This window comes from Balaenoptera physalus (assembly GCF_965194825.1).
Source record: "Balaenoptera physalus genome assembly, chromosome: 12".
Classification (NCBI taxonomy): Eukaryota; Metazoa; Chordata; class Mammalia; order Artiodactyla; family Balaenopteridae; genus Balaenoptera; species Balaenoptera physalus.
The window spans coordinates 61,345,679-61,358,583 of NC_138897.1; the positions used below are offsets into that span (position 1 = coordinate 61,345,679).

At 45.3% G+C, this 12,905-nt stretch overlaps 1 protein-coding gene across 1 annotated transcript in view; it reads left to right on the forward strand.

Annotated features, from left to right (window-relative positions):
* Nucleotides 1-12,905, forward strand: part of EMILIN2 (elastin microfibril interfacer 2) — a 53,014-nt gene that overhangs the window by 24,679 nt on the left and 15,430 nt on the right. Inside the window, exon 4 of the mRNA XM_082418617.1 lies at nt 5,224-7,134. Within this exon, the coding sequence (XP_082274743.1) occupies nt 5,224-7,134 (1,911 nt within the window). The remainder of the gene's footprint in view (nt 1-5,223; nt 7,135-12,905) is intronic.

Consider the following 12,905-nt stretch of genomic DNA (forward strand, 5'->3'; position numbering starts at 1 on the left):
ACTCTTCGTCACAGGGCGCGGGCTTCTCATTGAGGTGGCTTCTCTTGTTGCAGAGCACGGGCTCTACGCGCACGGGCTTCAGTAGTTGCGGCGTGCAGGCTCAGTAGCTGTGGTGCACGGGCTTAGTTGCTCCGCGGCATGTGGGATCTTCCCGGACCAGGGCTTGAGCCTGTGTCCCCTGCATTGGCAGGTGGATTCTTGACCACTGTGCCACCAGGGAAGTCCTGTGTTTTCGGTTTTGAAACTAGTGGTGTTTCCCAATATTGTCCGTAAAACAGATTTAAAAATAATTTTTATTATAAAAGTAATGCATATCTATTACAGAATGTTTATAGGAAAAATATTTAAGTACACATAATCTCACCACCAAATGACAACTACTGTTAACATTTTACTATAGAGCACTATTCTCTTTTCTACTTCTGTGCATACATTTTGTTAAAGAAAAATTCATTCATTCATCCCACAAATATTTATTGAGCTTCTATATCTGCAGGCTCTATACTAGGTTCTTAGGAAAAGAGAAAATCAAAGCAGACACAGTCCCTGACCTCATGGAAGGCAGACACTAGACAAGTAGTGAGGGGGCGTGTTGGATCATAGTGGGCAGTTTATTTCTGTTTCGTTTAGTTTTACTTTTAATTTTATAAAAGTTTAAACATACATGTAGTTTAATGAGTTCAGTAGCTTTATAAGGACTATTAGGAAAAGCACTGATTCCCTTTCTCTCCCACTTTCCCTTCTCAGGGGTAATTACTTTAAACTCTTTAAAAATTAAAAAAAATTGGAGTATAGATTTACAATACTATATTAATTATAGGTGTACAACATAGTGATTCAATATTTTTATAGATTATACTTCATTTAAAGTTATTGCAAAATAATGGCTATATTTCCCCGTGTTGTCCTTGTTTCTTATTTATTTTTTACATAGTTTGTACCTCTTAATCCTCTACCTCTATCTTGCCCCTCCCCACTTCCTTCTCCCCACTGGTAACTACCAGTTTGTTCTCTGTATCTGTGAGTTTGTTTCTGTTTTGTTATATACATCTATTTGTTTTATTTTTTTAGATTCCACATATAAATGATAACACAGAGTATTTGTCTTTCTTTGTCTGACTTTTATTTCTCTAAGCATAAAACCCTTCAGATCCACCCATATTGTTGCAAATGGCATTGTTTCATTCTTTTTTATGGCTGAGCAATATCCCATTGTGTACATATACCACATCTTCTTTATCCACTCATCTATCGATGGACACGTAGGTTGCTTAAAAATATGGAATGCTTCACAAATTTACCTGTCATCCTTGTGCAGGGACCATGCAAATCTTCTTTGTATCGTTCCAATTTTAGTAAATGTGCTGCTGAAGTGAGCACTGCTTTAAACTCTTTAGATGGTCTTTTGGAATTTACCTCCACACCCCTTGACTTCTCATTATGGAAGGTGAGGATTTAAGTCCCTTTCCTCTAACATGGGGCTCCTATACTGCCATCCTTTCCATTCAGTTATACTGTGTTTTTATCTGTTCAGTATTTATTGGTTACATTGTAGTAGTTATATAATGTTTACAGCTGAGCTCTGTAGTGTACTATGAATATGCTGCCTTTCCTACACTGTTTTTGGATTTCTCTAGAGTTAATAAGTATGTTTTCCTTTGCTTGGTTTTCTATATTTTTATCCCTATTTCAACCCAGACTCTCCACTGGTTATCTACATGTCCCCTCGTTATGTTCAGACACATCGGTTTCATCTTCTTGAAGAAATCTCTCCTAGAGCCTTCTCACCTGCCCCACCTGGACTGGTCATCTGCTTGTCCTTGTTCACAGCTGCCACCCTGTGACCTTAACTGACTTCTCTCCCATCCGTTCCCTGCTTCCTGTACCCCCTGCTTGCTCTTTCTCAATGTATTCCCTTGTTTTGGTAGAGCACATCTTCTAGTAGTTTCATGAGAGGATTGCATGGGAGGTAAGCTTTTTGATATTCTGAAAATATTTTCAGAATATCAGGTTGGAAATAATTTTCCTTTAGAATTTTGAAAGCATCACTCAATTTTCTTCTAGTTTCCAAAAAGGAACGTTCCTACACTGTTGGTGGGAATGTAAATTGGTGCAGCCACTATGGAGAACAATATGGAGGTTCCTTAAAAAACTAAAAATTGAGCTACCACATGATCCAGCGATCACACTTTTGGGCATATATCCAGAGAAAACTATAATTTGAAAAGATACATGCACCCCAATGTGCATTGCAGCACTATTTACAATAGCCAAGACATGGAAGCAACCTAAGTGTCCATTGACAGGTGAATGGATAAAGAAGATGTGGTGTGTATATATACAATGGACTATTACTCAGCCATAAAAAGAATGAAATAATGCCATTTGCAGCAACATGGATGGATCTATAGATTATCATACTAAGTGAAGTAAGTCGGACAGAGACAAATATCATATGATATTACTTATATGTGGAATCTAAAAAAATGATACAAATAAACTTATTTGAAAAACAGAAAGAGACTCACAGACATAGAAAACAAACTTACGGTTACCAAAGAGGAAAACTGCGGGGGAGGGATAAATTGGGAATTTGGGATTAATATATACACACTACTATATATAAAATAGATAAACAACAAGGACCTACTACATAGCACATGGAACTATACTCAATATTTTGTAATAACCTATGTGGGAAAAGAACCTGAAAAAGAATATATATATATATACATATATATATATATATATATATATATATATATCTGAATCACTTTGCTGTACACCTGAAACTAACACAACATTGTAAATCAACTGTACTTCAATTAAAAAATTTTTTTCTTCTAGTTTCCAATGCACTGTGAAAAAGTCCAAAACCATTCTGATTCCCAATTTTTTATATGTGACTTGGTTGGGGTTTGTTTTGCTTGTTTTTTTTTTTTTCCATTTTAGTGGGATTTCAGAAGAGAATGAAAGGAAGTGCTTATCCTCAATCCACTATCATTATAATGAACATACTGTTTTTGGAACTTATTTTTCAACTTAATGAAAAAACACCCATGTCATTAAATATACTACAATATCATCTCATGGCTTCATAGAGTGTGATTGTTTGGACATAATCCTGTACCGTTGGTCACTTAGACTGTTTGCAATTTTTCATTATTATAGATAGTATTTGAATAAGTATTTTTTCCCTGTTAAATTTTTGGATTCATCCTTATTATTTACTAGAATAAATTTCTAGAAGTGTAATTGCAGAGTCAAAAGGATTCTGAGTATTTTGATACATTCGCCAAATTATCCTTCCAAAAAGCTGTAGCAATTCTTATATCCCAGTAGTATATGAAAAAAACATCTGCTTACATCCTGATCTTCCCCCGCTTCTCCGGACCTTTGAAAAGAATTTCTTTTGCTCAGAACAGCATTTCATTTGTACATGATTCAATGAATTTTATTTCTGGTGTCCTGAGATAGAATACATTTTTCAGTATGGAAAACAAGGTGTTCTTTCTAGTTTTCTCCTTGGGAATTTAGACATCTGAATTTCAGTCTTGGTTTTAACACTATGTCGATTTTAATGAATAATAACTGTTGATATGATCGTCTGAAAAAGTTTAGAGGAGGAAAAAACAATGAACATTAAGCTCAAATATCGACAACATTCTAAATTTACTTCCAGTGTTTGTCAGTGTACATTAATACATTTTATTTCATTGTAATCTATGTTGTGTGTGACTTTTTCCACTTTACACGATAGGTCTCAGTATCGTCTGTAGGCTTGTCGATGGTATTCTAGTATTCCTTGTATTCTGTGTTCAAGGGTGTGGTTTGCCACTTATTCTCCTAGTGCCTCAGATTTAAAAAAAAAAAATAAATTTATTTATTTATTTTTGGCTGCGTTGGGTCTTCATTGCTGTGTGCGGGCTTTCTCTAGCTGCGGTGAGCGGGGGTTACTCTTTGTTGGGGTGCGCGGGCTTCTCATTGCAGTGGCTTCTCTTGTTACAGAGCATGGACTCTGGGCACGTGAGCTTCAGTAGTTGTGGCACACGGGCTCAGCGGTTGTGGCTCGCAGGCTCTGGAGCACAGGCTCAGTAGTTGTGGCGTACGGGCTTAGCTTCTCTGCAGCATGTGGGATCTTCCCGGACCAGGGCTCGAACCTGTGTTCCCTGCATTGGCAGGCAGATTCTTAACCACTGCACCACCAGGGAAGTCCAGTGCCTCAGATTCTGATAACCTGCTTTTTGTTTAATTTATCTCTCTCTCTGTACGTTAGTTTATTTTCATTTTATGACTCATCACAATTATTTTATAATAATTTTTTTCTTTTGGACTGTTTCCTTGCAGGGTACATTTCTTAAAGTACGATTATCAAAAATTGAATGTTTGGGGAATTCCTTGGCGGTCCAGTGGTTAGGACTCTGTGCTTCCACTGCACAGGGCACGGGTTGGATCCCTGGTCCCGGAACTAGGATCCAGCAAGCCACGTGGGGCTTGGCCAAAAAAAATTCAATGTTTGTATTCTTTGACTTAGTGACTCTCACTACTTAGGGCCATGTAGCTCTGTTGTTGGGAGATGCCAGTAGACTCTGTTGCTTTATCTCTCATTTGCTGTTAGTTTCCCCAGCTGCATGACAGCACTGAACAATGTCTATGAGAGTCTTTTAGCACAGGGATGCTATTAAAAGTAAGCAAACATTTAGGGGTTGCTTGGAGGGTAACTTGTTGCTCGTGTGATATCATACCACCCAACTTCTAATGGGTGGATCTCAAGTGGGTTCTTGTGGTTTTACAGAATGCAGTCAACCGTCGGGGTGTGGGTGCAGTTACTAATGTGGGAATGATGTGTGTTCATATGATAACACAAATAAAGAATATCTCCCTTCAGGGTGAAAGAGGCCATTGAGTATCTATTATGTGCCATGTAAATATCCTCTTAACAACCCAAGAGGGAAGATAGTACCTCTTCTTCATAGATGAGGGGATTATAGTTCACAGAAGTGAGTTAACCTGCTCGAGGGCAGACTGTAAACAGCAGAGCCAGAATGCCCCTGGAGGTCTATTTTACTTAAAGCCCATAGTCTTTTCTACTCTAGCACAATAATTACCTGCAGTGAGAAGGGAACTGTAAGTGAATCCCATGAATACCCTGTATATTGTCTTTGCAGAAACTGGGTAAAGGTAGAAAATGTTAAGTCATGTCCAACTCTTTCTTTGTAACAGACAATGAACCAAGCCGAGTCTCAGAGCCTGAGAAGACTTTGTCACCAACTCCTGCAGCAGAACTAAGTCGGACCGTAGATCTAAAACAGGGGCCCCTAGAACTTCAGGAAAAGAAAATCCAGGTGCTTGAGGAGAAGGTTCTCCGACTCACAAGGACAGTTCTTGATCTCCAGTCTTCCATTGCTGGAGTGAATGAAAACCTCAAACACTCCATTCAGGATGATGCCAGCAAAATGCTGGCATCGTGGCTCAGTAACCTGCACCCCCAGCCAGTGCCTGACAGCGCCGTTGGTGGAGAACCAGAAACGGTCCAGCTTCCTGGTGTCCTCAACAATAAGGAGTCTGGCATGAAGGACATCAAGTCTGAATTGGCTGAAGTCAAGGATGCTCTGAAGACCAAGAGTAGCAAGCTGGAAGAGCTGGATGGGAAAGTGAAGGGCTATGAAGGGCAGCTCAAACAGCTCCAGGAGGCGGCCCAGGGCCCTACGGTCACCATGACGACCAATGAGCTCTACCAAGCGTATGTCGATAGTCAGATTGATGCCCTGAGAGAGGAGCTCATGGAGGGAATGGACAGGAAGCTGGCTGATCTGAAGAACTCGTGTGAGTATAAGCTCATTGGTCTCCAGCAGCACTGTGATGACTATGGGAGCAGCTACCTGGGAGTGATCGAGCTTATAGGAGAGAAGGAAACCAACCTGAGAAAAGAAATCAGTGACCTTCGAGCCCGGGTCCAAGACCCTTCGACCAGGGCAAATTGCTGTGACGGTGCCAAGCATGGTGACTTTGGGCAACAGATCAAGATGTTAGACCAGAAAATTGAAAGAGTTGCTGAAGCGACCAGAATGCTGAACGGACGACTAGACAATGAGTTTGACCACCTCGTAGTTCCAGAGCCGGATGTGGACTTTGATGCCAGATGGAATGAACTGGATGCAAGGATCAACGTGACAGAGAAGAACGCGGAGGAACACTGCTTTTATATTGAAGAAACCCTCCGGGGGACCATCAGTGGGGAGGTAGATGACTTGAAGCAGCTTCTTGATCAGAAAATCCAGTCTCTGGAGGAGCGGCTGGGGAGCGCTCTCCTGGCGATGGCCAACGGCTCGGAGGCAGAACTCGCTCCCCCAGCGTCAGCCCCGCCTGGTGGGTCGGGGGCTGGGAACGAGCAGGTCTTGGTGGAGTTAAACCACCTGAAGGGCAAAGTGCAAGTGGTGGAGGATATGTGCCTACAGAACTTCCAGGGAGAGCCTCGTGGGAGAGAAGATATTTTGCGAAAAGGAGACGACTCCTCAGCAGGTGACACTTTGAGCCTTTTGAAATCTCTAAATGACACAATGCATAGGAAGTTTCAAGAAACCGAGCGTAGCATCCAGAGACTTCAACAGGATTTTAGTTTTCTTTATTCTCAACTAAACCGCACAGAAGACCACGTGAGTCATCTTCATAATGGGCTGAGCAGTGGTAGAGAAGGTAAAAAGGCTGCAGGACGTGGGTCTTCTAAGGGGGGTGAGCCCCTCCCGTCTCCCCCGGCCACCTCGGTGCATTGCTGCGACCAGCTGGAGGAGAGGTGGCAGCGGCTGCAGGGCCAGGTCCTCGCCGAGCTGGACACTTGTAAGGAGAAGACACACGGGGTCCAGAGGGGGGTCTCCGTGGTGGAGGACAGGTTGTCTCATATGGAGAAAACCTGCAGCAAACTGGACTCCATCTCAGGAAGTCTTCAGAAAATCAAGGAAGGGCTCAACAAGCATGTCAGCAGCCTCTGGAGTTGTGTCAGGCAGATGAACGGGACGCTCCAGACACATTCCAGAGACATCTCTGGCCTGAAGAATTCAGTCCAGCAGTTCTATAGCCATGTTTTCCAGATTTCTACTGACTTGCAAGATCTGATCAGATTTCGACCATCGGCAAGTAAGTGGACCTTTACAATTCCATTTCTTATAATTGTTTGCAACACGTATTAGGCTCGATTTGGGATGGTTTGTGGAATTAACTACATCACTGCTAACCAAAGTGTGCTTCATAGATGGGGGCCAGTTTGTGAATCGTTTGGTGCTGGGTAAAATTAAGGCAAATACCAACAGTGAGAGAAAGTATTTAGAAACTTTTAACGTAATTTGACATCACCGTAGCATTCAAGCACACGATCTGTGCATTTTGCAAATTATCAGCCGACAGCAAATTGAAAAATGCAAAAGGAAAACTGGTCCTTCCCCACAGGTAGGTGGTAGAAGGTTGATCTATACTATCATGTCTGTGAGCTTAGAGTCGGGGTCAGATTTGTGGCATAGCAGCTTGGGGCGGTGGATATGTTGTCTTGTTTTCTACTCAGGGAGTCTCCTGTGTGTGTATCCATTCACCTCTGCGTGAGCATCACTTCTGTTTGCTGGTGTCGTTAGAATCTCTGTCATTATCATGACCGAGCATCCTCGTTGAGCATCCTCTTGTTCCCTAAAATCTAGGGCCTACATGATGGCAGGTAGAATGCGTTGTATTCCTTTCCAAAGACAGAGACAGGACCGTGGACTAAAGCACTTTAGGGGCAGTAACTGTTTAAAGCCCCATAGTCTCCAGAACAGGGACGCTCATAAGTTGCGCTTAGGGCAACGCTGGCTGCACGTGACACACTCGACAAATGTTTGTCGAATGAATGAATGAATGAATTGAATGAATGAATGGTCCCTTAATAGTACTGAGTGATATATTCAAGTTAATTTCTGTTATTTGGGGGTTCAGCACATCATCCCTGAAGGATAGAGCATGCCTTGTACCTGGATTCAGTAGCCTCAGTACTGAGCCAGCCTTTTCTAATGGACGCGGGAGGGATGAGCGGGGAGCTCACATTTATTGAGCGCTTTTTATTTGAATCAGCACCGGCCTAGTCCCCTCAGGGATGTGTTCCAAGGTCGCACAGCTGGGAAGCGGTGGAGGTGGGGTGAGGACCCCAGGCGCTGTCCTCCAGGCCTGCACACATCTCCCCTATGTCTCCCAGAGATGAACGCACACTTACTGGGTCCATGAGCACTTGGGGAGGGCCAGCCATGTGCCCGAAAGGACCCCATTTCCTGACCAATCCTGTCTTCTTTGTTGGCCTTTATCACATTTCCACCTTGCTCAGCTCCAGGTGACAAAGGCCCTTACCTGTTGATGCAAGTTCCTGGCCTGGTGTGAGCTTATAGAATTTTAGGATCGGGTCCCAGCTGAGACTTACAGCCTGAGAAGGGGAGGCTGGAGCAGGAGAAGCAGACGACACCTGGCCTGGCCGGGGAGAGCCAGGGCCTGGTCCCCAGGAGGCAGGAGGGTCCCAGGTGGTGGATGGGAAGTGCTTTGAACCTTCCCAGAGATAAGGAGTTTGTAGATAAGGAATTACCCAGGCAGTCCCGATATTTATAACCCTCCCCCTCCCCTCCCCCCAGGCCCATGCAGCTCCCCTATCTCTGGAATGTTGGGTAAAGGTCACAGGACTATGTGTGTACATAGAATGATTGTCCCTCATGGTGACAGTTCTGTCTGGACTGTGCTTTATAACAACAGATTGAACCAGATATTTCCAGTTGATTTGCAGCTCCCAGGCAGCGTGGGAAGCTGTGTTAACTCCTTCACGCTTGGCTGTGAAAGGAGGGGTCGGGGGTGAGTGCCTTTAAAGAGAATGTGGCTTCCAAAAGATGATCCTTTTGGAATGAATTCATTGTTGTGAGTGTAGAAAGCATGGATTTCCGAGAATTTCATTGATTGAAAAGAGACAAACAGGCAGAGTCTATCCATCCTTGCAGTGCATCCAGGTCTAGGAGAACCTGAGCCTGAGAGGTCTGTGGGTGAACCTGGAGTTCAGGTCACATGGACCAGATAAGAGTCAACAGTACAGGGGCTTCCCTGGTGGCGCAGTGGTTAAGAATCCGCCTGCCAGTGCAGGGGACACAGGTTCAAGCCCCAGTCCGGGAAGATCCCAAATGCCGCACCACAACTACTGAGCCTGTGCTCTAGAGCCCGTGAGCCACAACTACTGAGCCCACATGCCTAGAGCCCGTGCTCCGCAACAGGAGAAGCCACCACAATGAGAAGCCCGTGCACCGCAACAAAGAGTAGCCCCTACTCGCCGCAACTAGAGAAAGCCCGGGTGCAGCAATGAAGACCCAACACAGCCAAAAAAAAAAAAAAAGAGTCAACAGTACATTTATTGAGCACCTACTATGTGCAGGGCTCTGTGAGGGGTGCAGAGGTGAGTAGCACGACCCTCACCCTCCAGGCGTTTTCAGTCACGGGGGTCACGACATGCACCGGTCTGCAGAGAGGATGAATGAGGTGGTGTGTCAAGGCCCAGTGAGTGGTGTCAGCGTTTATCCTTTTAGTTCATTGGATCTTACTGAACCCGTACTTTGTGGGAGTAATGAGCTATGTCTGTGGAGTATGTGGATGTGTGACAGTGACATTCTGAGGGGAAACAGGCAGACAGAGATGGGCACAGGCACATGGCCACTGTGGAAGTCAGGGAGGGCTTCTTGGAGGAGGGGGCCTTCAAGGATGAGGAGGTTGAGAGTTCAGAGGCTGGTGGGGTGAAGGGTGAGGTGGAGTGATGAGAGAAGCTTCTGGAAGGAGGCGTTACTGGAGCTCATACTGAGGGGTGGGTAGGGTTCAGCAAAGCAGGAGGGGAGGACATACCTGCTGAGGAGTTGTGTGAATGGGCCCGTTATTTACTGCTGTGTGACAGCCTACCCCAAATCTTGGTGGCTTAAAACAGCAAAGCTCTATCGTTTTCCATTATTCTGCGGGTCAGGAAACTGGCTTGGCCGTTCTTCTGCTCCATTTGGTGTCAGCGTGAGTCACTCGCTCAGTTGCAGTCAGGGGGCTGGTGGGCCCAGCTGGGCTGGAAGGTCCAGGCAGACGGGTCAGGTGTCCGGTGCCTCAGGGGTCCCTCGGCAGGGCCATCCTCTGTCTCTTCGTGTGGCTGACTTGGGCCTCCTCACAGCAGGTGGTCTCGGGTAGTCAGACTTATCACATGGTGAAAGCGGAAGCCTCTTCCAGGCGAGGCCTGGAGCTGGCATGGTGTCCCTTCTGCCACATTCCATTGGTCAAGGCAAGGTGATGCGGCTGGTGGGCGACGGGAGAGAGGGAATATTAATGATAGTCGTCATCTCTCCCACTGCGAGCCAAGGTCCAGAGCTGAGAATGCAGGATGTAGCCACCAGAAGCCACGTTGCTGGGCCAGGGACTCACACTCTGCTGTTTCTACTGCCCTGTTCACAGACCCCATTCTTTTCTTTAGAAGCAGCCGGAGGGGGCGGAACTACCCACGAGGCAGCCGGGGGAGCAGAAGGGGCTTCAGCTGGCGCTCAGATAGATCCGAGTCTCTTTGTTACCTGCCACCCCCCAAATCGTTGGTGCAGATGTTCTTCCCTGGGGTTTAAAAGAGATTCTTGAGATTTTTTTAAAATTAGTTTTTATTGGAGTAGAGTTGATTTACAATGTTGTGTTAGTTTCTGCTGTACAGCAAAGTGAATCAGTTATACATATACACATATCCACTCTTTTTTAGATTCTTTTCCATATAGGTCATTACAGAGTATTGAATAGAATTCCCTGTGCTATACGGTAGGTTCTTATTACTTATCTGTTTTATTTTATATACAGTAGTGTGTATGTGTCAATCCCAATCTCCCAATTTATCCCTCTGATTCTTGAGATTATATACAAATGTTTGGTTACTTTTTTGGACGAAAGGCCCGTGCCTGTCATCTAGGACTCAGAGCACTGCCTAACTTCTTTTTTTTTTTTTTTTTGGTTAATTAATTAATTAATGTATTTATTTTTGGCTGCTTTGGTTCTTCGTTGCTGTGTGCAGCTTTCTCTAGTTGTGGCGAGCAGCGGCTACTCTTCGCTGCGGCGCATGGGCTTCTCATTGTGGTGGCTTCTCTTGTTGCAGAGCATGGGCTCTAGGCACGTGGGCTTCAGTAGTTGCGGCATGCGGGCTCAGTAGTTGTGGCACACGGGCTTAGTTGCTCCGTGGCATGTGGGATCTTCCCGCACCAGGGCTCGAACCTGTGTCCCCTGCATTGGCAGGCGGATTCTTAACCACTGCACCACCAGGGAAGCCCAGCACTGCCTAACTTCTAAAAGGTGAAGAACCACTGTATTTTCATGACTGTCTCACCTTACGCTCTGTGACGTGGGTGTGACACCCCTCTCCTGGGCCCCATATGCCCCACCCCTTCATTTATATAGTCATTCATTCAACAGATACTTACTGAGCCATGTCCTAGGGCTGGCGTTTCAGCCCTGAAGGAACTTACACTCTAGTGCATAAGACACATAATGCACAGCCCAGCAAATGAAGATCTGATTTCAGTTGGCGATCAGTGTGTGGGGAAAGACCCAACAGATAAGGTGATAGAGGATGGGGGACTTTGTATTTTAGATCAGAGGTCGGGGAGGGTTGCTCAGTGGAGATGACATTTGAGCAGAGACATGAATAAGACGAGGGAGTGAGCCCTGCAGAGATCTGTGTTCCCAGCAGAGGGAAAAGCATGTTCAAAGGCCCTGAGGCAGGAATGTGTTTTTCCTGACTGAGGACTCAGATGCCAGTTTGATCAGGTCTGTGAGCAAGGGGGAAAGTCATAGGCAGTGAGGTCAGGGAGTAGGAATCAGATGAGGTGGGATTTTATAGGCTGTGATAACGGATTTGGATTTTAAGTATCATGAGAAACTCTTGGAGAATTTAGAGCCAGGAAGTGATTATTATTTCCCAGGTTTGCAATCCCAGCTACTCTACGCATTCTTTGTGACTTTGGGCAAGTTATTTATCTACTTAATGCCTCACTTTCTACACCTGTTAATTGGAGAGAATCATGATAACAATAATACCTCAAAAAGTTAGTATGAGGATTAATATACCTAACTAGTGGAGTATTAAATAGTGCCTGGCACTTGGTAATCCCTCAATAAATACCAGCTGTGGTGGCGACAATGTATCCCCCGTGGTGGATGTTCATTCTGCTCCTGGGTGAACTTCTCTCTTTCTCTTCCTGCCAGCCCCTGGGCCTGCAGCCTCAGAGGAGTGAGAGCAGGCTTGTCTACACCGCAGACATGGGATGAGAGCCCTGGGTGTGGGGCTCCTGGCTGCTCTGTCAAATGTTTCTAGAAAGCCAGAGGGTTTTGTTTTTTTCCTTCTTTCCCTTTCCTTTTCTTCTTTTCTAAATTGGGAGTCAGGTAGAAAGTGTAAAAAGCCTGGAAATCTCCCCTTCCTAGCATTCAGGATTCATGTTCAAATAAATTAGCTCCTGAAGGGCAAGGAGATGGGGAAGTCCTTTGTTCTTCTGTGGATGTGGCCCTAGGCTTTGGCCTTCTGTGCCCGGTCCCACGGGCTCCTGTTTTCAGTGTTGGTTCTTCACACCATCTCCCCAGCACCCTGTCCCTTTCCTTTAGCTGCAACTTGTCCCCAAGTTGACTGAAATTGTCGGGTAGGGGTCGCTCTGTCGCTGGCAGCTCCAAGGTCTGCCCCCAGCGTGGCTGAAAGCCAGAGTCTGCTTTCTGCCGGGGCCCTGGGACCAGACTGTGACGTTTCTGCTGTTCCCCTTCCAGTTGGGACATAAGGGCAGTTCCCGTTGCTGAGAAACCCGGGGCTCCCACCCGAGCCGAGATGGGGCAGAGGAATAGTCTGCGCGTCAGGGAAGCTCTCCTCCCCTGCG